The sequence below is a fragment of the Rutidosis leptorrhynchoides genome, chromosome 7 (assembly GCF_046630445.1).
Source record: "Rutidosis leptorrhynchoides isolate AG116_Rl617_1_P2 chromosome 7, CSIRO_AGI_Rlap_v1, whole genome shotgun sequence".
Taxonomy (NCBI): domain Eukaryota; kingdom Viridiplantae; phylum Streptophyta; class Magnoliopsida; order Asterales; family Asteraceae; genus Rutidosis; species Rutidosis leptorrhynchoides.
In genome coordinates this window covers 224,021,302-224,043,706 of record NC_092339.1, presented here as the reverse complement: position 1 = coordinate 224,043,706, position 22,405 = coordinate 224,021,302, and the positions used below count along the sequence as shown (strand labels likewise).

The 22,405-nt window shown below is 33.0% G+C and overlaps 3 protein-coding genes across 9 annotated transcripts; 1 reads left to right on the top strand and 2 right to left on the bottom strand.

The window, feature by feature from the left end:
- Positions 1 to 2,462: 2,462 nt before the first annotated feature.
- Positions 2,463 to 11,101, bottom strand: LOC139857293 (ATP-dependent DNA helicase homolog RECG1, chloroplastic/mitochondrial). Of its 3 annotated transcripts, none has more exons than XR_011762455.1 (18): positions 10,753 to 11,101; positions 10,445 to 10,534; positions 10,240 to 10,363; positions 8,707 to 9,261; positions 8,477 to 8,589; positions 7,840 to 8,074; positions 7,487 to 7,650; positions 6,897 to 6,978; positions 6,593 to 6,682; positions 6,178 to 6,411; positions 5,686 to 5,757; positions 5,420 to 5,572; positions 5,094 to 5,237; positions 4,612 to 4,770; positions 4,129 to 4,212; positions 3,433 to 4,005; positions 3,119 to 3,343; positions 2,463 to 2,732 (listed from the first exon to the last, which is right to left on the bottom strand). XR_011762455.1 is itself a non-coding variant. In XM_071846026.1 (17 exons), the coding sequence occupies exons 2-17, from the start codon at positions 10,531 to 10,533 to the stop codon at positions 3,251 to 3,253; spliced, it is 2,964 nt and encodes a 987-aa protein (XP_071702127.1). In that variant the 5' UTR covers position 10,534; positions 10,753 to 11,101; the 3' UTR covers positions 2,778 to 3,250. The 3 variants fall into 3 exon arrangements, 1 of the variants encoding a protein (XP_071702127.1); XR_011762456.1 differs by having other exon boundaries at positions 10,445 to 10,527; XM_071846026.1 differs by lacking the exon at positions 2,463 to 2,732 and having other exon boundaries at positions 2,778 to 3,343.
- An 826-nt stretch (positions 11,102 to 11,927) lies between these two features.
- LOC139859893 (uncharacterized) lies at positions 11,928 to 12,934 on the top strand. Its single transcript, XM_071848667.1, has 2 exons — positions 11,928 to 11,940; positions 12,117 to 12,934. The coding sequence occupies exons 1-2, from the start codon at positions 11,928 to 11,930 to the stop codon at positions 12,932 to 12,934; spliced, it is 831 nt and encodes a 276-aa protein (XP_071704768.1).
- A 438-nt stretch (positions 12,935 to 13,372) lies between these two features.
- On the bottom strand, positions 13,373 to 19,490 carry LOC139857421 (U-box domain-containing protein 6-like). 5 transcript variants are annotated; one of them, XR_011762524.1, is made up of 11 exons: positions 19,142 to 19,490; positions 17,976 to 18,031; positions 17,651 to 17,729; positions 16,927 to 17,069; positions 16,676 to 16,809; positions 16,163 to 16,258; positions 15,600 to 15,785; positions 15,415 to 15,518; positions 14,455 to 14,494; positions 13,895 to 13,957; positions 13,749 to 13,813 (listed from the first exon to the last, which is right to left on the bottom strand). XR_011762524.1 is itself a non-coding variant. In XM_071846170.1 (10 exons), exons 6-10 carry the CDS (start codon positions 16,211 to 16,213, stop codon positions 13,705 to 13,707), a joined length of 513 nt encoding a protein of 170 aa, XP_071702271.1. In that variant the 5' UTR covers positions 16,214 to 16,258; positions 16,676 to 16,809; positions 16,927 to 17,069; positions 17,651 to 17,729; positions 17,976 to 18,031; positions 19,142 to 19,490; the 3' UTR covers positions 13,373 to 13,704. The 5 variants fall into 5 exon arrangements, 3 of the variants coding, with proteins under 3 accessions (XP_071702271.1, XP_071702272.1, XP_071702273.1); XM_071846170.1 differs by lacking the exon at positions 14,455 to 14,494 and having other exon boundaries at positions 13,373 to 13,813; XM_071846171.1 differs by lacking the exons at positions 14,455 to 14,494; positions 19,142 to 19,490 and adding an exon at positions 18,383 to 19,023 and having other exon boundaries at positions 13,373 to 13,813.
- Between the last annotated feature and the right edge of the window lie 2,915 nt (positions 19,491 to 22,405).

The following is a 22,405-nucleotide window of genomic DNA, read 5'->3' as shown; positions in this document are numbered from 1 at the left end:
ATATATATATATATATATATATATATATATATATATATATATATATATATATATATATATAAACAATATGCTAAATAATCGACAATCTCAATATGGTTAACCATAAACGCTATGGTGCTACCGGCTCGTGGTTCACACCATACGCAATTGAGTCATACTCTTTTATAGTGCTACCGGCTCGTGGTTCACACTCGATGCTACCGGCTCGTAGTTCACATCTTATTTTATAGTGCTACCGGCTCGTGGTTCACACTCGATGCTACCGGCTCGTGGTTCACATCTTATTTTATAGTGCTACCGGCTCGTGGTTCACACTCGATGCTACCGGCTCGTGGTTCACATCTTATCGCACACATGTTATGGCACTACCGGCTCGATGGTTCATACCATAACACCCACAAATAAACGCGTCATATACACATACGTATAATTACTCCACTCACCTCAAAATCTCTTGTGAAAGATAATCAAGCTCGGAAATCTTCAATGTAACGTACCTATTACATTATACATAATATCAATCACAAACTCAAGTTGGTCAACCAACTAAAACTCCATTCTAGTGTTATCTTGACCCATGGTGCAATTTCGACCCATTTGCACCCTTAACCCTAATATTTGGGTTAACATCCCTAAAACCCTAATCATTATCCAAGTTAGGTCCTAAGACACTTTCCAATACAAGGTTTATGCATCAAACACATACATTTACCCACTTAGGTCCATCATGACCCATTTGACCATTTAAAGTCAATACACCCATTTCGGGTCACCCACTAACCCACTTAACACCCATTTACATATATATAAGTGTGCTAGTACTTTAACTTACCAATTTAGGCTCATAAACAAAGTTTAATACTTTGAAAACCCTAGTTAGTCATCTTTGGGTCTACATAACCCAAATTCACCCAAAACACCCAATTTACTAACAAATGGGTTTTAGGTTCATCACTTACCCCAAACCCTAACCCATAATCAAATTAAAATCAAGAAATCAAGATTAGAGCATACCACCACCACCAAAACGTAGCTAGAGGAAAGATGAACAACTTTGAAACTTGCACTATGACCCGATTCAACCTCCTTCTTCCTTTAATGGAGCTTTCTCACTCTATAACCTCCTCTCTCTCTAGGATTTAATGGAAGATGATTAAGTGGGTGGAAATGGAGTAAATGAGACTCCAACAACTGATCCCAAGCCTTAAAGTCGGATTCCTTGTGATTTTACCAATTTGCCCTCAAAATATCTAATTAAAAAGGAATCTGTCACAGAACAATGGCGCGGCGCTCCAAATGGCCGCGCGGCGCTCCAAATGGCCGCGCGGCGCGCCAAACGCCCAGACCAGTTTTCTGCATTCTTTTTAATATGTACAACCAAAACCCCACTTCAAGTACATTAACTACACTTATATACACTACAAATAAACGGGTCTTACATAAATTTAATCACCTAAAATATTATATTATATTATCATATAATATAATATTAGATCAATACTATGAACTTGTTTTGGTCATAAATAATATTGTTTTAAACTATACATCGATTTAATATATATATATATATATATATATATATATATATATATATATATATATATATATATATATATATATATATATAGTGTTTTAATCAAGAGAGAAGTGGGGAAAAGTAATTTTTTTCGTTTTTTTTTAAAACAAAAATTCAGGCATTAAGATCACATAAAAATATGAACATTTAAAAAATACACTTTGTAGTGAATGTAATTATTTTGGCCAAAAAAGGCTCTAAGAAATAAATGATAGAAAAAAACGCTCGAAGAATAACATTCATAAATAACATCACACATGATGCATGTTATTAGTTTTTTCTTCGAGGGTTTTCCAGCCACAATAATAACATTCATTACAAAGTATCTTTTTTAAATGTTCATATTTTCGTGTTCTCTTAATTTTGAAAAAAAATTTCGACAAAAAAAAAAAAAAAAAAAATTTACTTCCCGTTCTTCCCAAAAAAGTGTTTCCCTCTTAATTATGACCTATATATATATATATATATATATATATATATATATATATATATATATATATATATATATATATATATATATATATAACTATTTACAATGTTTTTATGGTAATAAAAATTATAAAATAGATATTATAATATTATTTATGAATGATGATATTTTATATAATATAAAATTAATTTACAATAACTTTAAAAAATAAGTGTGTATAGATATTTAGATATATATCTTCTCTGCTTCATTTGAAATTTTGACATAACAAAATTTGTCTATACTAAAAACATATACAATTATTGATGTACAAAAAATATTATTTTATTACAATCAAATTTAAAATAACTTTTTAAGGATTCATGATTGGTGTTTTATCGATTATTTGTCAATTGAAGTTATAATAATTCTAACGCCAAACAAATCCTTTATTACTGATAACATTTGTATCGTTTATTTGTTCATGTTTGGCGTTTTATCGAGTATAAAATGTAATTCAACGCACGGGCTCATAAAACTAGTAAATAAATAAATCAGTACTAACAAAAGGATATGCTACATAGGAATATACCACGAATGTACATTCAGGTGTGTACAACATTTATCTTTCAAGGAGCAGATAGAAAGCCAAGTAACAGATGAATTGGGCAAAACAGCCATTTATGTGCCATAATTTTTGAACCATGGACTTTCAATTAAGCATCTGTGTTACTCTCCCTGACCATCCTGAAATTCACGACCGAAAAAAATCAAAAAAAGAAGAGTGCACTCATCATTTACGCCTCATTGGTGCTAAGGTGCTGATAAATGTACAAGTACAAGGACAGACTAATATTAAATAACATGGAATTAAATCAAAGGGAGCCAAACTTGTAAGTAGTCTGTACATACCCAAAAAATTGTTGCAGTATATTTTATTGTGACATTCCCAAGTAAGCCAAAATAACTAGGACAATTTTACAAGACATGTCATATATACAAAAATCAATAAAAAAAAACTTATTGTTTGATATTTCCCATGAGTATCATCAATTCCTCCCCCATTGAACAATTTTTTGACATGGTCAAACAATTTCATTACAAGTTAAGTTAATCAAATTTAATGGACATACCTGCATCAAAAATATTAACTTCATGTGAGGTCTAGGCCCTGGAGAATGTCTTCACAAGTCAAGAGTATGTACAAGCTTCGGGAACAGCAGTTTAATGGTATGTTCATATTGGCACCTCAATTCATGTTTACATTAATCACCTAAAAGGCAGAGTGGTTGTCTCATACTGAGCTCGGCTTTAAGTGCAGGGAAACTTTCCAAATTATTTGAATCACTTAAAATCGTCTGCAATTACCACATTTATTCATACATCGTGACTATTATAAAAACAAAAACAAAAAATAATAAAATAATTGTTTTGGTTAGAATATTACCAGTGCAGCAAGGTGGGCTTCTTGAAGAATATTTCCGTCAATTTCTAATCTAGCAATGGGAAACTCAGGAAGATGACCCGACTGTTTCCTACCAAGCAAGTCACCGGGACCACGCAGAAGAAGGTCCATGTTAGCCAGTTGGAAACCATCTGACGATTTCTCGAGAACCTCCAACCGACCCAGTCCACTAGATGTTGAAGACAAAAGTACACACTTTGACTTGCGGACCCCACGTCCAACTCGTCCCCTAAGTTGGTGTAGTTGAGCTAATCCAAATCTCTCGGCATTCATAACAACCATCATAGAAGCTTCTGGAACATCAACACCAATTTCAACGACGAGAGTAGAAAGAAGTATCTGTGTGTCTCCTGATCTAAACCGTCTCAAAGCGTCGTCTTTTTCATCACTTTTCATTCTTCCATGTAACAACCCACAATTGATACCTTCAAATGTATTGGATATTACTTCCAGGTCAGCAGAGGCCCCACGTAGCTGAGGAAGTTGTTCTGATTGTTCGATGATTGGGTAAACTACATACACCCTACCCCCTGAATCTAATTCCTCCCTCATCATCTGTGCATAAAATAGTGACTTTCTCATTTTCATGGATCCAATGAAATGATAGAACAGAGAGAGAGAGAGAGAGAGAGAGAGAGAGAGAGAGAGAGAGAGAGAGAGAGAGAGAGAGAGATATACCTGATAAACCTGTTTAAATCCAGTTTCATTTCCTTCAACTATAAATGTATCAATGGGTTTTCTCCCTGGTGGTAAATCCGTTATCTGCAATTCATTTAAGAAACAAATATTATACGCCAGCAAGAACTTTGAGTTAGCTGCAAAAAATTTATAATTAAAAAAAACCTTTATGACCCATATTTGTTACAAACCCACAAAATATTCCGGACTACACCATGATAATAAATAAAAAAAGATTATAGCACAAACATCAGTCTTTATACAGATCTCGATATCTAAACTTCTAGGAAATATATGAACGCCATATTAAGAACCCTGACGAGTTTTGAGGTCACCACGAAGCTCCAATGTTGGTCGTGGGACCAGCTAGTGGGGCCCGCTAGAGTGTTAGTATCCCTTCTTTATGAGTTTTGAGTGATTTGTAGGTTGGAGACACACAGCAACATTTTAGAAAGATAATAATCAGGTAGGAAAGTTACATACTTGAGTGAGAGACATATCTCCGTACAAAGCTAAAGCAAGAGTCCTTGGGATTGGTGTTGCAGTCATAGCAAGAACATGAGGAGCCATACTTAAGTCACCTTTTGAGATGTTACCTGAATCGTTTTCAACCAATCTCGAATTTATCGAGTTATAGTATAACTGCAGAATTTCAGAAACAAAACATTACTCCCTCATTCACATATTTATTCTGCACATAGGAAAAACTCAGCTTATGAAAACATAATCATTACACAAAATGGCAATTTGACCCTTATTTTTACCCACCTTTTTATGACACACATAAAAAGTAGGGGTAATAAAGGAGGAACTGTAGTTAATTTTCCGGAGAGGACAATTAATTTTGGACAACTAGGAAAGAAAACATGGGCTGTAAATATGGGAGGAAGGGTAGTACATATAAGATAACCGAGTAGGAGTTATTAGAAGGGAATACGTTTGAAAATCAGTTAATAAGACAAGACCTTGCTATTGAATCGACCTCTTTGGATGACACCAAATCTGTGTTGCTCATCTACCACAGCAATCCGTAAAGAAGAGAATTCCACCTTTTCGGCAATTAAACTATGAGTCCCAATCACCAATGCAATCTCTCCACTTTGAAGACCCTGGCAGCTCGAAAACAGCAAACATAAAATCCAAGGTAAATATGACAACACTTAAAAATATCCCACACCCGAGGAATGAAATTAAAGAAAATAAAAAATGTGTGTGTGTGTGTGTGTGTAGCAATTGCCTATCTGATTACAAGTCTTTAACTTTTTTAGATGATAGTTACAGAAGTACATACCTCACGAATTAGGCGAGCCTTTTTAGTTGGAATGGACCCTGTTAACAAAGCAACAGATGGTTTGCAATCTATATCATCCATTTTTTCAAGCAAATTGAGAAGGTGATCATGATGTTGGATGGCAAGTAACTCAGTTGGAACCATGAAAGCTGCCTAAGAAATATACGACAAACAACAAAAGCCATTAAATCAAAATTCACCACAAATGGTAGAGACTAAAACTTTATTAGATTACAAATGGTTCTGAGAGCATCAACTAAAACAACCTGATATCCGGAACCAATAACTTCCATACATGCCAAGAAAGCTACCACAGTTTTCCCACACCCTACATCTCCCTGCAAAAAAACAGACACAAGGTTAATATATAGTTAATTTGAATATTTAATGCAGGTCTAGTTCTAGTAATCAATGTTAATTCTCATACACGATGTTAATCTATATACTTATTACACCAAAAAAAAGATCCATGTTTTTCTATAACCATGTCAAAGAAAGGATAAAGACACAGCCTGACAACTTTATAATCTATATTAGGACCGTTTTAGTACCTTGTTCCACTATAGGCTATCAATTGCATAAAATATATACATCAGAAAGTGAACATCATGAAATTAAAAATCATTTACACTTGTTTAAAAGTCATGATAGCGACTATGTGCAAATCAGGATACTAGCAGATATCAAATATTTAGAAAGGAAAGGTGGAAAAAAAAAAAAAAAAAAAAAAAAAAAAACCTCTCTATTGTTATCCTTACCTGCAAAAGTCGATTCATTGGAACTTGGCGCTTTAAATCCCATATGATCTCTGAAACAGCACTTAACTGACTGGAAGTTAATGAATACGGTAGTATCTTCAAAAACTTCTTGGTTAGAGTGCACCAATTTTCAGAAAGTGTTGCATTTGTTGTAGGGTTTCTGTACTTGTCCAATAAACCATCCTTTTCAATCCAACTACCAAGTCCTTCAAGCATTTGAAACAACCGGCCCAGCTGTTATTTACTTAAATGTGTCAAAAGCATTAATAAATAAATATATAAATAAAAGAAACAACCAATTTGGAAATAAAAACTTTACTATTAACTCAAAAATATGTTGTAAGCAATGGTCCTTTTTCATGCACCATCAGAAATTCTAAAAATGGAAGCACTGATATTAAAAACAAAAGATCACCTGTAGGTAGAAGAACTCATCAAAGATGATCCTTCTGCGAGCTAAGTCAGCCTCATTAAAATTAGCTGGCTGGTGAATCCCAATATATGCCTGTATTTATACGCATGTTTTATTACTTTTAGAGGTTGCCACTTTCCGTTTCTATAAAACTTGAAATTTTTATTTCGAGTGAACAGTGAGCATACAGTCACATTTGTTAGCACTTAATTAATTAGACCAGTAAATGGTCCACCATTTATTCAGTCATTCATTAATATCATCACTATTATTAATTTGAGAAATGTAAGAACTTTAGCAGACTTACGTCTCGAAGATTCAGTAGTCCAAACATCTGAAGAATATTTTCTGGAACTGGATCTATGTCAGAAGGCAAGGAATCTAGAACTCTGAAAAATATTAAAAAGCAAATAAATGTAAAATCATCGCTGAAGGGAAGAGGCAAATTACCCCTGATACAAATTCAACTATTAAAGCCTTCCAAGACTATCCATAAATAGTATCAGTATAAGATCATTAGAAAAGAAGGTTTTTTTTGTTTATTTTTTTTTAATATCTGCTACCTCTCTTGTCCTCAAAGATTATGTAAAGTTAATCTAGTAATTGTAAGTGCATGGTCCGTATGAAGGATCATAAGTAACCTGATAACACATCCTGAGCAGATAGCTTATCAAAACATTTATTGTGCAACAGTTAAAGAGACAACGGGTGACGAACAAAATCAATTTTCATCAGTTAATTTAGACATACTTCTATTAAAAATCCTTACTAAAAGATTACTCGGGATGCTACTATCATATGTTAGCAATAGATAGCTCAGCAGAAAATGCAAAGAGAAAGAAATACACATCACAGTATATAACGGATTACTGCAATCGAGAAGGCAGAAATGAAGACCTTGCAATAGTATTTCCAAGTAACTTGGGATTGAGACCACCTTTTGAAGGGTAAATTGGGTATGGTCTCCCTTCAGCACAGGCAGATTCATCATCATCGTCTCGAATTAAATCGAGACTGTACTCCCTCATTTCATAATGATCTTTGGTACGCATAGTCCTTACCTACATCATAGGAACGGAAAGTGAGTTTTGGATCATCGTTTTCATACTAAAAAAAAAAATCTGCATCACTGCACGGTTCCTCACTCAAAAATTTTAGAGATTTACAACCACAAATGTAGATATTCTACTAGTACACGAATGTAACCCATGAAACAATAACATATGAGACGTAGAACCTTATAAACTCACCTTGCCACTAACACATACAATGTCTCCCGGTTTCTGCTTATCCTGAAGACTTTTCAAAAAAGGCTGATAAGTAAAACGAGTCCCGCGGAAAAATTTCTTCAAGTGCAAATATATCGTTCTTTTGCTTCCACTACTGTTTTCAGAAACTGAACATGCAGAAGCTGAAACACTTTCTGAAACCTCACAACCAACAATCACCTCAAGAAATGATAGAGAACAGTTCGCCTTGATTCCCCTACATTTAAGATCATCTCGATAACATCAAAAAGAAAATAAATAAAAATAAATAAAGAAACTTTTATATCACACAGCGTTTAGGCAGATTCCCTCAACCAGAAGATTGGTAGTGAACTGATGAAAACAGACTATACATCAAGTAAAACACATGGCCCATGAAAATCTATGGACATGCACTTAATACCTTAACAATGAGTGTGTCCTTCATGCTCTGTATTAAAACATTGGACCTCATAAGAAACCTACTAGCATGCCATAGCAATATTCAAAATCACCCTACAATGAGCTAATAATACTATTGGTTTTCTTTAATATTTTACACAAACAAAGAGAGAATATTTTAAAGATAAATAAGAAACTAGCTATTAGAAAGTACTCAATTATCAAGACAAACTCTAACCTGGATGACATAACTTTTCCAACAAATATTAAGTACTGTCCATCATCAATTCTAGACTGAGCATTCTGCAGGTCAGCATATGTCCGAGGGAAATGGTTCAACAACTTCCTTATCTGCAAAATCCGATTTACGACAATACGTATTACCACAAATGAGTACTACTGAAGTACTTATCTATGAAACATGAAAAAGAACAGTATATAGCATATAAGTATTTTCCTACAACCCACCGTATGCAGACCACAGTTTTCTAACTGACTGCACTGCTTCTTGCTTAATGTAGATACGCAACTGATAGATTTATCAAGTACTGGTTCAAATGGTCCACTATGTAGTTGACCACTTAGTGCAACTTTATTAGATGAATCATCACCAGACCATTTAGATTCTGATTTCACTTTATTTTGGGATTTTTCTTCTTTTGATGAAGATATCCCAGATTGGAGAATGGACAAAGAAGATGTAGAACCCGTAGTACTTTGATCTTTTATACTTACAAACTCGTAGGATGAAAAACTATTAAAATCCTTAGATATTTTACCCAATGAATCATACAACATATCAGGATCCACTACTTTAGTTGCAAGATGATCATTACACATTTTTCCTGTAAAATCACTACTACTCTTCTCAGGGCCATCAGAAACACCATCATATAACTCGACTGCGATAGACTGCCCTATCATGATAGAAGGAAATTGTTTCCGAGCCAGAGATGCATCAAAATCGTCTTTTTCTTCATCAAAGACTTCATCACGCCCATCATGGCACATTGATGTAAATACCTACAAGCAATCCAAATTAACAATGTGAAAAAAAAGAAAAGAAACAAGAAGTGTTAACTATAGAAATCCACATCAAACATAAATAAATAAAAAAATAGAAAATCAATAATCAATTATAAGATTAAAAAAAAGACCACTAAAAGCGTTTTCACTTGATGATAACTGATCAGTTGAAACAAACTAGTTGTGTCATATAAGATATATTGACAAGTTGTTCAAATAAGTCATATTAAATAGAAGACGTTCAACTAGAGTGAGAGAGTGACATTATCAACATACAACTTCACCAGTAATAAGAATGCTGAAACATAGACATCATCTCCTGCTATATCATATATCATATAACTTCAAAATTTTACAAAGAAAAATAGGACATGAATAAGATGTAGTAAATCGCTTCAATACATGTTACCATACATTTAAAAAATAATTAAAACAAAAACAGAAAAATCCCATTCCTGTTAACACTTATAGCATGTTAACGATAAACAGCAAAAAGAAAATAACAAAATAGAACCAAATGGTACTTAATCTTCTGATGATTACTGCCGGGAGAATCATCAATAAATGTTTAATAAGTTGATTGGCTACCATTTATGAAGCAAATTATATGAAGTGTCTGGAGTTCAGTAACAATTGGAAGGATGTTCTTTTGCTGCAATGCATGCATGCAACAGATGAATATTGATATCACAGGAGTGTTTGGAAATACACAAGTGTGTAAGGCTAAAAACAAGACTATAAATTCGAATCCTGCCCCCTTCATTGTCATTTTTGATACCAATAATGGTAGCTGCTTGAGATCTTTCTTAAGTAATATGTTCAAAATAAGCATCACTAAACATGCTAAAAAGTGTGTTATTCCTATAAAGTAAGCTAATATGCACTTGTAGCCTGCCAAACATCTTAAAAAGTGTAAATTGTATTTTAAGATAGAACCATAAAACACATAAAAGATTTTAACAGACGAGAACAAACCTTACAACAAAGTTTTCGTTGGTACAACCTGCTTGCTCTGCCATAACTATCTACCTTTTTGTGAAAAATATATTTCGATTGAGAGAAGTATCTCGAAATATTGCACAACAGAAGACCATTAAACCTGCATGTATTATTTAAACGATTTAAGAATTAACTTTATTAATCGACTGATTACAAGATGACCATCACTATGCTAAATTACCTCATTTTTCTACCCAAAACATGCCTATAGCCTCGCGCGGCTTGAAAAATATTTGCGCCTGCCAAGCATCGTTCACTTAAACACTGCATGCTAAATTATTATTCAGTATAAACACTTGCATCTACAATTCTTATCATGGTGTAACTAATCTATGAAACAATAATTTAGGTTAAAGTTAAACAACAAATGCAATAAGAGTTATGAGCATCTATATTAAGAACACTAATTCAAATAAGATCAAGATAAAACCAATTTAATAACAGAATGTGAGAGTTAAAATTGCAATCATAGAAAGGATCGAGACTTACAAATTTCAGCTTCAATTCGAAGACTAACAACCAATTAATTGTCTAAATTGCAGTTCAGACAACGAGCGACAAAAAAGGTGTCATAATCTTTGTACAAACTGGAAAAAAAAACTTTTTGCGGAGGACATTAAATCACGAAATATTATAGAAACCTAGACATTATGATTTGAAACGAATTCCAATTCCAATAAGTTTAGATATGAAACGAGAAATGGGTTTGGAACCCACAAGGTGTTCGACTTAATGCGCGCGTATGAAACAGGGTAAGACCGGATTTTAAGAGTTTGACATGTGAAAATGGAATAATCGTCACGCTTTATCTCACTTTAATTCTCCACGCAACATGATATGAGCAAAGATAGATTAAACCAGTTCCATTTTTCTTGTGTCGATATTTTTGGGAATATTAATTTTACTAGATTTATCGAAGAAAGCTTTATATAGTACATTGTCAATGTATTGTCTTAAATTTTGTTCTGTGTTGAAGTTGTATAGTAAAAAGAATACACATCATCAAAAGGTTGATAATATGTGTTAATAAATTTATTCATGTAATTTATCTACCGTTGACATTTGTAAAAAGATTAAAATAACGCTTTTTATAGCGGTAATTGAATAAATATTTTGTACCAGGCTTTAGACAATATTCTTTTCGAAAGCGTGTAAATCAAGACACACACAGATTTGGTTTCTTCTTCGACTTCTCTTATTTCAACCTCCATTTGTACTTTCGTTTAGCCAAATTGAAGCACGACACTGTTTTACCACTGCGTAGTCCAGGTAGTAACATCATTTTGTTTGGCAGACGCTACAAAAAATAGATATATAGTTATATAAATTTAAACAACGCACAATATTGAGATGTATTTCAGTAAATAGCAACACTACTTAAAGTATTTACAAAAAAATCATAAATGTAATTTACAATGGAGGAAACTTTAAAATAAAAAACACTAATATAAGGTCGTTGTAGCTGGTTCTTGGAGCACACACCCAACATGCCATCCCTCTAACATCAGTCTTCTTATGCCGCATCTTGCCTCCTTACCGGTCATTAAACTAATGTAATGCAAAATAACATTATCAGTCGTCCAAAAGAGCCAAGGGAATACCACAACCAGTATTGTAAAATAATACCGAATCATTTAAATGCGCCGCTGATAGATATAAAGCTAATGTACAGTAAATGTAATAACAAACAACAAATAATGTATGTAAAATGAAGTTAAAAATCAACCAACAACCAGAAATCATGTTCAAAATTCGGCGGTAACATGCATTATAAAGCAAATTAATCACATACTATGATCAATTGTAAATCACTTCTAAGTTGCTCATAAAAATTGGCAATGGTGAGTATTCAGACTTCTGGCGAGATCCGTGGATTGGTAATGACATTCTCGCAACGCGTTTCCCTCGTTTATTTGCTTTAGACTCGGCTAAAAAAGGTTCAGTCGCCTCTCATCTTGCATCTGTAGGCTGGTTTTGGGAATGGCGCAGGTCTATTAGAGGAGGGGCTGAGCAAGAGCAACTTTTGCATCTTCTTTCCTTGTTGAGCACGGTCTCCATTTCAGAGGGTGAAGATCGATGGTGGTGGGATTATTCAACAGATGGTTTGTACCGAGTATCCTCTGCTAGAAGCATTATTGCATCATTTGATTATGCCCCGTTCACTCATCAAACGGATTGGTGCAATAGTGTTCCGATTAAAATAAACATCTTCGTTTGGCGGCTCAAGCTCCATAGGCTTGCAACTCTCCGAAACCTAGAATCAAAAGATTTATCATTTGATAATTCTTGTTGTGCCCTCTGCGATGTCTCTGAAGAATCTCATAGTCACTTGTTTGTTCGGTGTGACACCTCATATCAGTTATGGTGTAAAGTTGGTAGTTGGCTTGATATTTCTATCCCCATTTGGAATTCGGTGGACGATGTTTGGATTTGGATTAACTCTTTCTCGCATAATAGGAACAAGAAATTAATAATTTCAGTGATTGCTTATTCTACTATATGGAATATCTGGAAACTTCGTAATGACATCATCTTCAAAGAGCATAAGTTTCGGAAATCTCATGTTTTTGACGCCATTGTAGTTACAGGGTTTAACTGGTTGTACGCGAGATATCACAAGTCCACTTTAAACTGGACAGAGTGGTTGCAAAATCCGTTGTGTTCCTTGTAACTTTATAATTGTTTTGTCTTTTCTTTTGTTCCTATGTATTTTGGCCTAGCTTCTCGCTAGTTTTTGTTTAATAATATTTCTGCCGTTCGAAAAAAATCAATTGTAAATCAATGGCAACCAAAAAAAAAATTATTTTATAACGACGAAACCTAGCAGTATCCGGAAACTCCATCAGCAAAACAAACGATCAGCAAATCCGAAAGGAACCTGTATACCAATGGACATAATAATTTGCATAAGCCAAAAAATTAAATAAGTTAAAGGCAATAGAAGCGTGCATCCAAAACAGGTTAGTCATCGAAGTTAATTTAACGTCATTTCAAATTTAAGAGCCTTTGCATTGCACAACATCTCAAAAAAATAGCATTATACACTTTCAATGTCGAAACAATGCATTACTTAATAAGTTTGTAAATGTAAAATAAGTACAACTACATTTTGACCCATTTGATCGGTAACTTCACTAAACGTTGCTATTGAATTCTATTTAACTAATTCCAAAGGTTCAACCCTACATTATACAAAGTGTATCATCTTGTGATCCACCATCTCTTTACTAAAAGCTCTTGCACAAATTTCAGCTTGGTCCTTCACTTTATACAACCATTATAACAAACTAACCCATGAAAGTGGTATTTCTGACCCATACCTTCAAAGATCAGATATATAATATAAACTTATGTAAGCTGTTTTGCTCCATTTGAATCGTAAAGTTCAAAATTCTTATTTATCAACTTCATATATTACACTTTTAGAGTTCTAAAACTTCATTATATAATAAAACTCATTACATCTTTAACCTCAAACAAAATTAATAGGGCAGTGTACATCTTCATTGTATAACACGGTCCTCCTTTGTTGTCTTCCGCTTCAATACCACTGCAGAACATGAATGATTATAAAAAATGAAACACATACGTTTCACAAAAAAAGTAGACCAATGTGCAAAAAAATACTCACGATTTTGGTTTGTTCAGACTGCACCCGGTGTTTTCTCCAATTGTTTTCTCCAACCTTATTTCACTAAAAACATAACACCAAAGATAAGAGAGCAAGACTTTATTAGCTCGGGATGACCAAGGGCATTTTTGATCCTGAATCCTAATAAATAGTCCAATATATCATCATCGACAAACTTTAAAAGTTCAAACGGTGTATACAAGAAAGGTAAACTACAAAATGACTTGACTAAAATTACTTTTCTTAAACACCATCACATAAGCATAACCATAACTACTATTTTAAGAGGAAATAATGCTAATAACAAAAGTGTAACAACATAGCAAACTAAACAGAACGCATAAGCAATAAACATCAAATAAAGACAAAATCTGTCAAAAAATAATAGGCAGAGCACAACTGAGGAGGTACTTTTCCGGCACAGGTCTCTTTCGGGGTGAGATTGGTGGGTGCTACGGCACACAGGGTTAGCGTGTCCCTGCCAACTTACACGTTTTGGCCCAAGTACTTCAAAACAGAAACAAAAGCAAAATTTGTTCCAAGTAATGAAGATTAAGTACCAATTGCATATTTAACTTCAACCAATACTCCATAAACAACCTGAAAACATCAAAGCATACTTGAAAACTTTGTTGTTCAGGTCATACATATTACCAACATAACTAATAGACAAAATTTGTCTTATTTGTTATGAATACTACTATTTAATTTTTCATTTTTTACAAACCAACCCCCTAACTTTCATTAAAATACAAATCAAACCACCTACTTTATACCTATATTATAAATTATTATTTATCCCATCACTAACACCAAAAACACCCACCACGCTTTACCGGCTTCTACACTGCGCTCAAACAGTAGGACCCACATTGGCCACTAATGTGCTACATTTTTTTTTTGTCTCCAACGATAAAAGAAGCAACTTTCTTAAAAGGAACAACCCTTCAATGCTATCAAAAGATGTTGAAAAATATTTTTTTTTACAAAATAGATCAACTAACTTTAACGCTAAAAGAAACAACTTTCACAAAAGGAACAACCCTTCAATGTTAGATGTCGAAAAAAATTCTTTTTGACAAAATAGATCCACAAAAGGAAAGACTTTTTTTAACTCGCATTCAAAACGGAGCCCCCGGCGCGAAGCGAGGGCTCCACAACTAGTTACAAAACAAATGACAATAAATGAAATTTTACACTTTTAAACACACAAAACTATAAATTACTTCATAAAAGTGGTAATGATAATTAGCAGTAGCAATTTCCGTCTGTATACTTATAAATGGGCCGATTCTTACATAAAACCTCAATTATTACATTCAAATGCTATATTATTTTAAAAAAAAAAAAAAGTTAAACTACAAACTTTTTGAAGGAAGTGTTTCAACCAGCATGAATGGCCTGTTTGGACCCGTATGTAAAAAAAATACATTCTAGACACTAACTAGCCTGTGCGACCCGCCCAATTTGCAACCTTCAATAAAAACCTTCTGCAGAAAACTTGCTTATATGTACCTTACATCTTATAGTTTGTGGGAACTATATCTTCAACCCTTCTAAGACCATCTTCAAGAACTGATCTCGCCTTCTCAAATTTCAATACAACTGAGTTCCCCGTTATAGCCTACAAACATTAAAAACAATCACATACACATAAACAGATACACACGTTACTTGAGCATTAAAATGTTAAATCTTACGGTACCAAGTAAATTTTGCTACATTCAGCACAATGTTGAAGAACCATCTTTGCTTTCTCTAACGCTATATGCAACGAACAGAATCTCTGAATCCCTGAAGTGGTACGTGGACGAGCATTTACTAGATCCAGAAGAACGCTCAAGACTTTGACATAAATCAGAGTGAACATTTTGCACATTTCTCCATGTAACTACAATAAAAACACAATGTTAGTCTTACATAAAAAAGGTGTACAGGCGGCTCAAAACATGTATTTTTACACGAATGGACTACGTGTGTGATTGTTGATCGGACCCCAAAGTTGCAGCCCGTATTCCGTATTCGTTAGATGCATTAACAACTAATGATTGATCACAAACATTGGTCTAACTTTCTAAATACTGACCATATTAATGTCTTATAGTGGTAGGTTTCATAATACACAAATAACGACTAACGGAAATGATGCATACGTACATTTAAATACATAAATGCAGAAAGTGATACTTCACAAACACATCATAAAATTTGACTTGTCATTTTTTAGGGGAATTACTACTAACATTAGAAAGGTTAACCTGTATTGACCTTTGGTTCACCAACAGCAAACAAATTCTCTTCGATTTCAAAATTTTCCATAATTTATATTAACCAAAATCTGATTTTTCTTTGACTTCAGATAACCTGGAATAGTTATCATTTAACAACAATTAATTAATTGATTAGCAAAAAAAGAAAATCATTAGTAGCTTAAAAATGGTCAAAAAAATCTTGACATAATAATACAATCAAATAGATTTCAACCAACCCATTTACATAACATTATAACTGAACTCCAGATTTTTATTTAAATAAACAAAAAAACATGTATTTGACTTGAACCATCAATCATATATCATGATATCATAAAAAAGGTTTATCAATGTACATGTAAAATGGTGTCTAATAATTTATCCCCTATAAGGTTTGCCAACAAACATTAATAAAATTGAAAATTTTTAATTCAACAACATTTGCGAGTTGTAAAGTATCAAGCAATTATCGACTCGATTTATATAAACTTAATATATCTTTGTTAGAAGAAGTTAATTTTTTTCTAACCAATATATATTTCCAGCTCCATGAGATGCAGGCCCTCCAAATAAAATTCCATCTTGTCAGCACAGCTTGAGTACCATATAATCAGAGTTGCAATTGATAGGAATATAACCCAAAACATACACAATCAGCAACATCTACAGTTTAGACAAAAAAAAAAAAGATAAGTGGATCGATAAACCTAAGCCTGTGAAAAGAACTAGGATTCAACTTGTGAAAAGAATGCAAGAAAAAATGAATCGATAAACATGAACCTGAAATAGCCAATCGAGCATATTAGCAACATAACGTAGTGGATCATGAGCATGTACTTCAATTGGCCTTGGCATTTCACCAGGTCCGCCACGTGTAAGAGAACTTATGCATCTCCTAAGGAGTGCATTGTGCCTCATGTTTGCTACCTATCGATAAGAATATGATTAGTTAATATAAACCCAATTCTAAAAATAAGCTAAAAATTAGCAGATTGAGTGGGTTGTAATTCAAGCCATAGTAGGTAATTTTAATACAGCACAAAACCGAATGTCTCGGGTACACTTGAAAACACATTTTTTGTCATAAAAAATTCGTAAAACCTGCATTACCTATGAGTTTTCTGTAAGTTTCCATTTTCCTCTTTCTGAAATTTCAATTATTTAAATGTATACATTTAAAACCCATTACAAGCAAAGTATAACCAAGAGTTACCCCTTTATAAATAAACCAAATTACCACTATCAAATGCAGAAGTTGGGATCATAGAAGATTTTATATTCAAGGGTTGTTAGAACTTGATGAATATCTCATACCCATTTTATGAGACTTAAAGTATATTAAAGCACAAACTATCAGGCGATCAAGAGATATAAAGTAAGCAATATTTCATCTCATGTAATTCATTTACACATAATGAACAACTTTGCTAGTTTTTCATCAACAACAAACTTGAAGTCTCGGTAAATAATCAAAGAATGTTATAATGTTAGAACAATGTGACACTTGCCTCATCCACTCTTTGAAGTTTTTCAGCATCAGCATGCTCCCATTCTTCCCGAGCTTTTTGATTCATTGACATGATCTGTTGTCGAACATATAACGTGATAACAATCCGGTGTACAGACCTCTCAATGTCCCATTACAATTTGTTTAATTATTAGAATTAATAGGTTTGCATATCTAAAACCAGGATGCGTATATCAAATATAAACTATGTTTTGAAAGTCTGATGAGGTTGCTTATCAATCTGCGCATTCTTTCCTCTGGATGCAACATCGTTTTAAAAAAGATGCATGAATTTATTACAATAAGATAATTTGTAGCTCACCAGTGATAAGCACCGCTCCACATCGTTGCTACTGTTCTTTATACCACATTTTGCCACTGTTAAGAAGTATAATAAACCAAAATCACATGAGCAAAACTAAACCAAAATTACAATGAACCATTCAAATAAAGATACGAAAATAACATACAAACAAAACCCTAATGATCAGTAATCAACTAACCCAATTCAAATATATAAAGAGCATAACCCATATCAAATGACATGAATAAACATAAAAAAAAAAAATTCAACTAAATCAATTAACAAATACTAACGCCGTAAATCGATTGTTGCTACTACTACTACTAACAATTTGAGTGTTTGGGAACATGGCAAACCATCTATGCGTGTCACCAGTTCAATAGCGCTAAACACAGCTACAATAAAGAACACAAAGCGAGGCTTACCGATTTCATCCGCCTCGATCTGACGAAGATTATTCGTTCAAAACCCTAGAAAGTATGGTAAACCAAGTTTCAAACCCTAATTAAAGATGAATCATTGATGGGAATCAGATGATATTATCATGGGATGATGTAAATAATATGAACCTATCAACAGAACTAATAACTACATCATTGTTATCAGGTATAGACACTTGTTGTGCCCGATCTTTAACAACAAAAACATTAGATGTTACCTCTACGCAAAAACAGGGCAGATGAGAATAAGCTCTCATAACAACAAAAACATTTTTACCATTATTCTGCACAAAGTAGCATACAATTGTATAAAGCAATGAAGTTAAACCAAAAGAACATACATAAAAATCAAGTATAAGAGGCAAGAGCAACAACTTAAGTACAAAACACATCAGATAGTCAAATAAACAGATACTAACAAAGAATTCATAAGAGTTTGAAGAAAAAAAGCAGTTAAAACAATATGCATATCAGGTTCGTAACCTACAGAAACATGCTGCATTTGATCCTCAACGACAACCACCAGTTTAAACTATGAACGTACCCGGTTCTATTTTAATCGATTATTATTGCTGAAAGCGCATTTAATTTTACCTTTGAACGAACCATAATCAATTTTCAAATTCAAATTATATCAAAACCAATTAATCTTTTTGTTATATTCTTATCCATAATAATCGAGTTCAAAATAATAAGAATCAAATATTTTATATCATATAGAAATAGGAAATATTGAATACTTACACCCGACAAATTGATAATTGAAGGTTGAAATCGTTTCAGAATCAAGATTGAAGGTTGGAAAAGATTGTATAATTGAATAATTGCATCGTGAGTGTATATATTTCAAAACCCTAATATCATGTTCAGCAAAACAGATGTGGTGAGAAATGCTAACAGGAGGGTAGTCGATTAGATGATAAATGGATTTGAATCCTTTAGCTTGAACGGAAGGGAGTATATTATCGGATCGAATACAAATGGATTTGAATATTGGATTTATTAAAGATGAAAGAAAATGTTGATAATTTGATTGTTGATTGATGAGAGCGATCCAAAATCTGCGGTTAAACTGACGATTTATTATGTTTATTTGATTTCAAAATTTGGCCGGATGGACTTCCATGTCATCAGTGGTTATAATTAAGGACCACTTAGAATGTAACACGTAGGATTACTTAGCTTTTAAGGAGAGGCTGACACGTAGGATTTCGTATCAAATATATTTATATTTATCTCCGTATAAAAAAACATACATGTTTAAGAAAAACGACATGTCATATATATTTTTTGGTTAACTTTTAAGTCTTACCGCTTACTTTTATCTATCTTATTCTTCTACATCCAAATATCGAATAGTAGACAATATATTTGGCACATAGAGTATACATTTACATTGTTGCATTCTGTTAGTCCTGATTAACAAGAGGAAATTTGTAGAGAAAGGTGAATACAATTCTTTTTGTTAATTAAGAGATTTTAACAGTTAAGCAAGTAACTAACAATTAATTAATCAGAGTTAATATAATTTTCAACGTTATTCTTTTATTGAAATAAACTCAAAGAATCACGGTTATCCTTTGGTGAAATAGATAACCGGTTGATACATATTACACCTATATAGCTTTCGAACGTCTTAAGCTTATACAAGGTTTGGACACTATCTATTTAATACTCACACCACTCAATATTACAATAGTGGAATTCAGTTATTTATAGAGATCCTAAAACGTGTAAATAATTTATTGTCTGTTAGCACAAAGGATGTTTGTAATTTAACCGACAACTGTGTCAAAGAGCACATGGCTCCCTTTCCTCTTTGGTAGCTATTTGCAGGAACACCCCAATGGTTGAACATCCTATTTGAATAAACAAATGAAATGTTAGGTTCCTAGGTGATATTGCTAAAAATCAACACATATTTAAAAGCAATATCTATCTGAAATAATAGGTTTTTATTTATAATTGTTATATTTTCTGCTTGTAATCGTATAAATAAATAAAAGTGAAAACAGAGTGCGAAAATGAAGATTTAATCAAGAAAACAGTCAAAATGCCCAATGTAGAAATTATACTCCAAGAGATACAAGTTTAAAGCACAAATTACAAAACAAGAAGCAAAAATTCTAGACTTTGAAGACCTCCCTTTATGGAGTAGAAAGTGTCGGCAGAGTATTATTGTGAACTTGTATCATCAAAGAATAAATGCAAGGTAGTTGAAGTCTATATTGAAGACCTCAAAACATGTTCCTTGTTTTGTGGAAAGTTACATTGTTATACGGAGTAATTTAATCTATATAAAGTGAGGACATAATTCATTTTAGAGAGACTCCGTAGAAAAAAAGGCAACAAATTCATTTCACATTACCATTTCATATTCTCTATTTCCATTTTAACTCTCAAGTGTTGTAGTAATATTGTACGGTAATCAAGTATTGTACGAGTATTTTATTTCAAGTTTCAACCGTTTGAAGATAATGAAAGTGAATATGTTTGTAAGTTGTATCTATTTTATTATTCCCATGTGTAACGACCCTAGAATTTCCAACAGTTATTTATTAATAATTATTATTATTAATACGCTTGATTAAACGAATGTATGTTATTACATTTACATGTTGCTTTAATTGCCCGTACTTGAACTTTAAATGCCCGAAACGTCTTTGTGACACCCGGAACTTGCACGAATAATATTTTCAAGTATTATTTACATTCATGATTAATTTTATTAATCATTTTAATTAACTATGGTGATTAGTTAGTTACTTGGGCTTTAATTGGACTTTTATTGGATTACTTGTTAATTACTTACAAACTTGGGCTTTATACATGTACAAGGACTTATGAGAGCCCACCCTACTTATTAGTTGGACTTAATTAGCCCATTAAGACTTGCAAGTATCAAACTTAAGTGTAACTAGTTAGTTACATCCATTTAGAATCTTGTTAACACTTGATCCCCATGTAAACACCTCTTTTACCCAACTTTTGTCATCTTTACATGCTAGTAACCATAAGACTTCTCCCTCCCTCCAAATTGCTGCAGAAAAACGTGGCCTTAGAGCCTTTTGATGGGAGTTTTGGCTTTCAAATTTCATTACTTACTTCATTCACATTTACTCTTTCATTTTACACACACATTACTTGCATACTCTTCTCTCTTTTCTCTCTCATTTTTCTCTAAAGATTGTAAGTATTATGAACAACTTTTCTTCTCTTTTCTTTGTCCCAAAACTGAATTTAAACATCACATAATCATCATCATCTTTTGTTGTTTGTTACTTACTCTTGTTGTAGTTTAATTACTTGTAGATTACTAAGTTGTTTACTTACTTACTTACTTGTCTTTCTTTACATGTTTCAAGAATCAACTCTTTAGTTTGATTCTTCACTTATATCTTGTATTTATCAAGAACATTCAAGAACATAATCTATCTAGTTATGTTCTACATATTTTGTTTCAAAGATTTAAAGTTTATAATCTTTATAATTGTTACTTGTGTTCTTGTTTGTTGTATGTTACTAGAATACCACCTTCATGGTTGGTTTAGGCTTATCATTCATTTTTATTTATTTCTTATTGTTAGTTGCTTACTACACATTTGAACAAGGACATGAAACCAACAAGAGCTTACACTTTGGTGCAAGTATCATGGATCCAACACTTGGTTGTGATCTTTCTTAGTGTTCATGAACTTGTTCATAAACTTACATGGAACCTTGGTTCATCAAACACTTACAACACTTGCACTTGAGTTATGATGGACAAACCTTGGTCAAAATGATGTTAACACATCAACGAGTTGTACACTTGAAGCTATACGCATCAAGGATGAGAACCGTGATGAACATCAAGCACCGAGACAACCGGAACTCTCCAAAACCCACTGTTCTGTCCAAAACCTACTGACCTGATGCTTCTGGAACATACCAGTAGACCTGGGCTGTTCTAACCTTGATTTTTAGATAGAACTTTTCGAGTAGATAACTTTTCATATAGGACTCGTC

Coding starts and splice junctions, on each gene's coding strand:
- LOC139857293 (XM_071846026.1), bottom strand. CDS start 10,533: ATGCAGTGTTTAAGTGAACGATGCTTGGCAGGCGCAAATATTTTTCAA. Junction 6,412..6,592: donor ATGAGTTCTTCTACCTACAG/GTGATCTTTTGT, acceptor AGTAAATAACAG/CTGGGCCGGTTGTTTCAAAT. Junction 4,771..5,093: donor GAGGTCGATTCAATAGCAAG/GTCTTGTCTTAT, acceptor GAAATTCTGCAG/TTATACTATAACTCGATAAA.
- LOC139857421 (XM_071846170.1), bottom strand. CDS start 16,213: ATGGAAAATTTTGAAATCGAAGAGAATTTGTTTGCTGTTGGTGAACCA. Junction 15,786..16,162: donor TTGCTGTTGGTGAACCAAAG/GTCAATACAGGT, acceptor TTTTTATTGTAG/TTACATGGAGAAATGTGCAA. Junction 13,958..15,414: donor GTTCCCACAAACTATAAGAT/GTAAGGTACATA, acceptor TTATGTTTTTAG/TGAAATAAGGTTGGAGAAAA.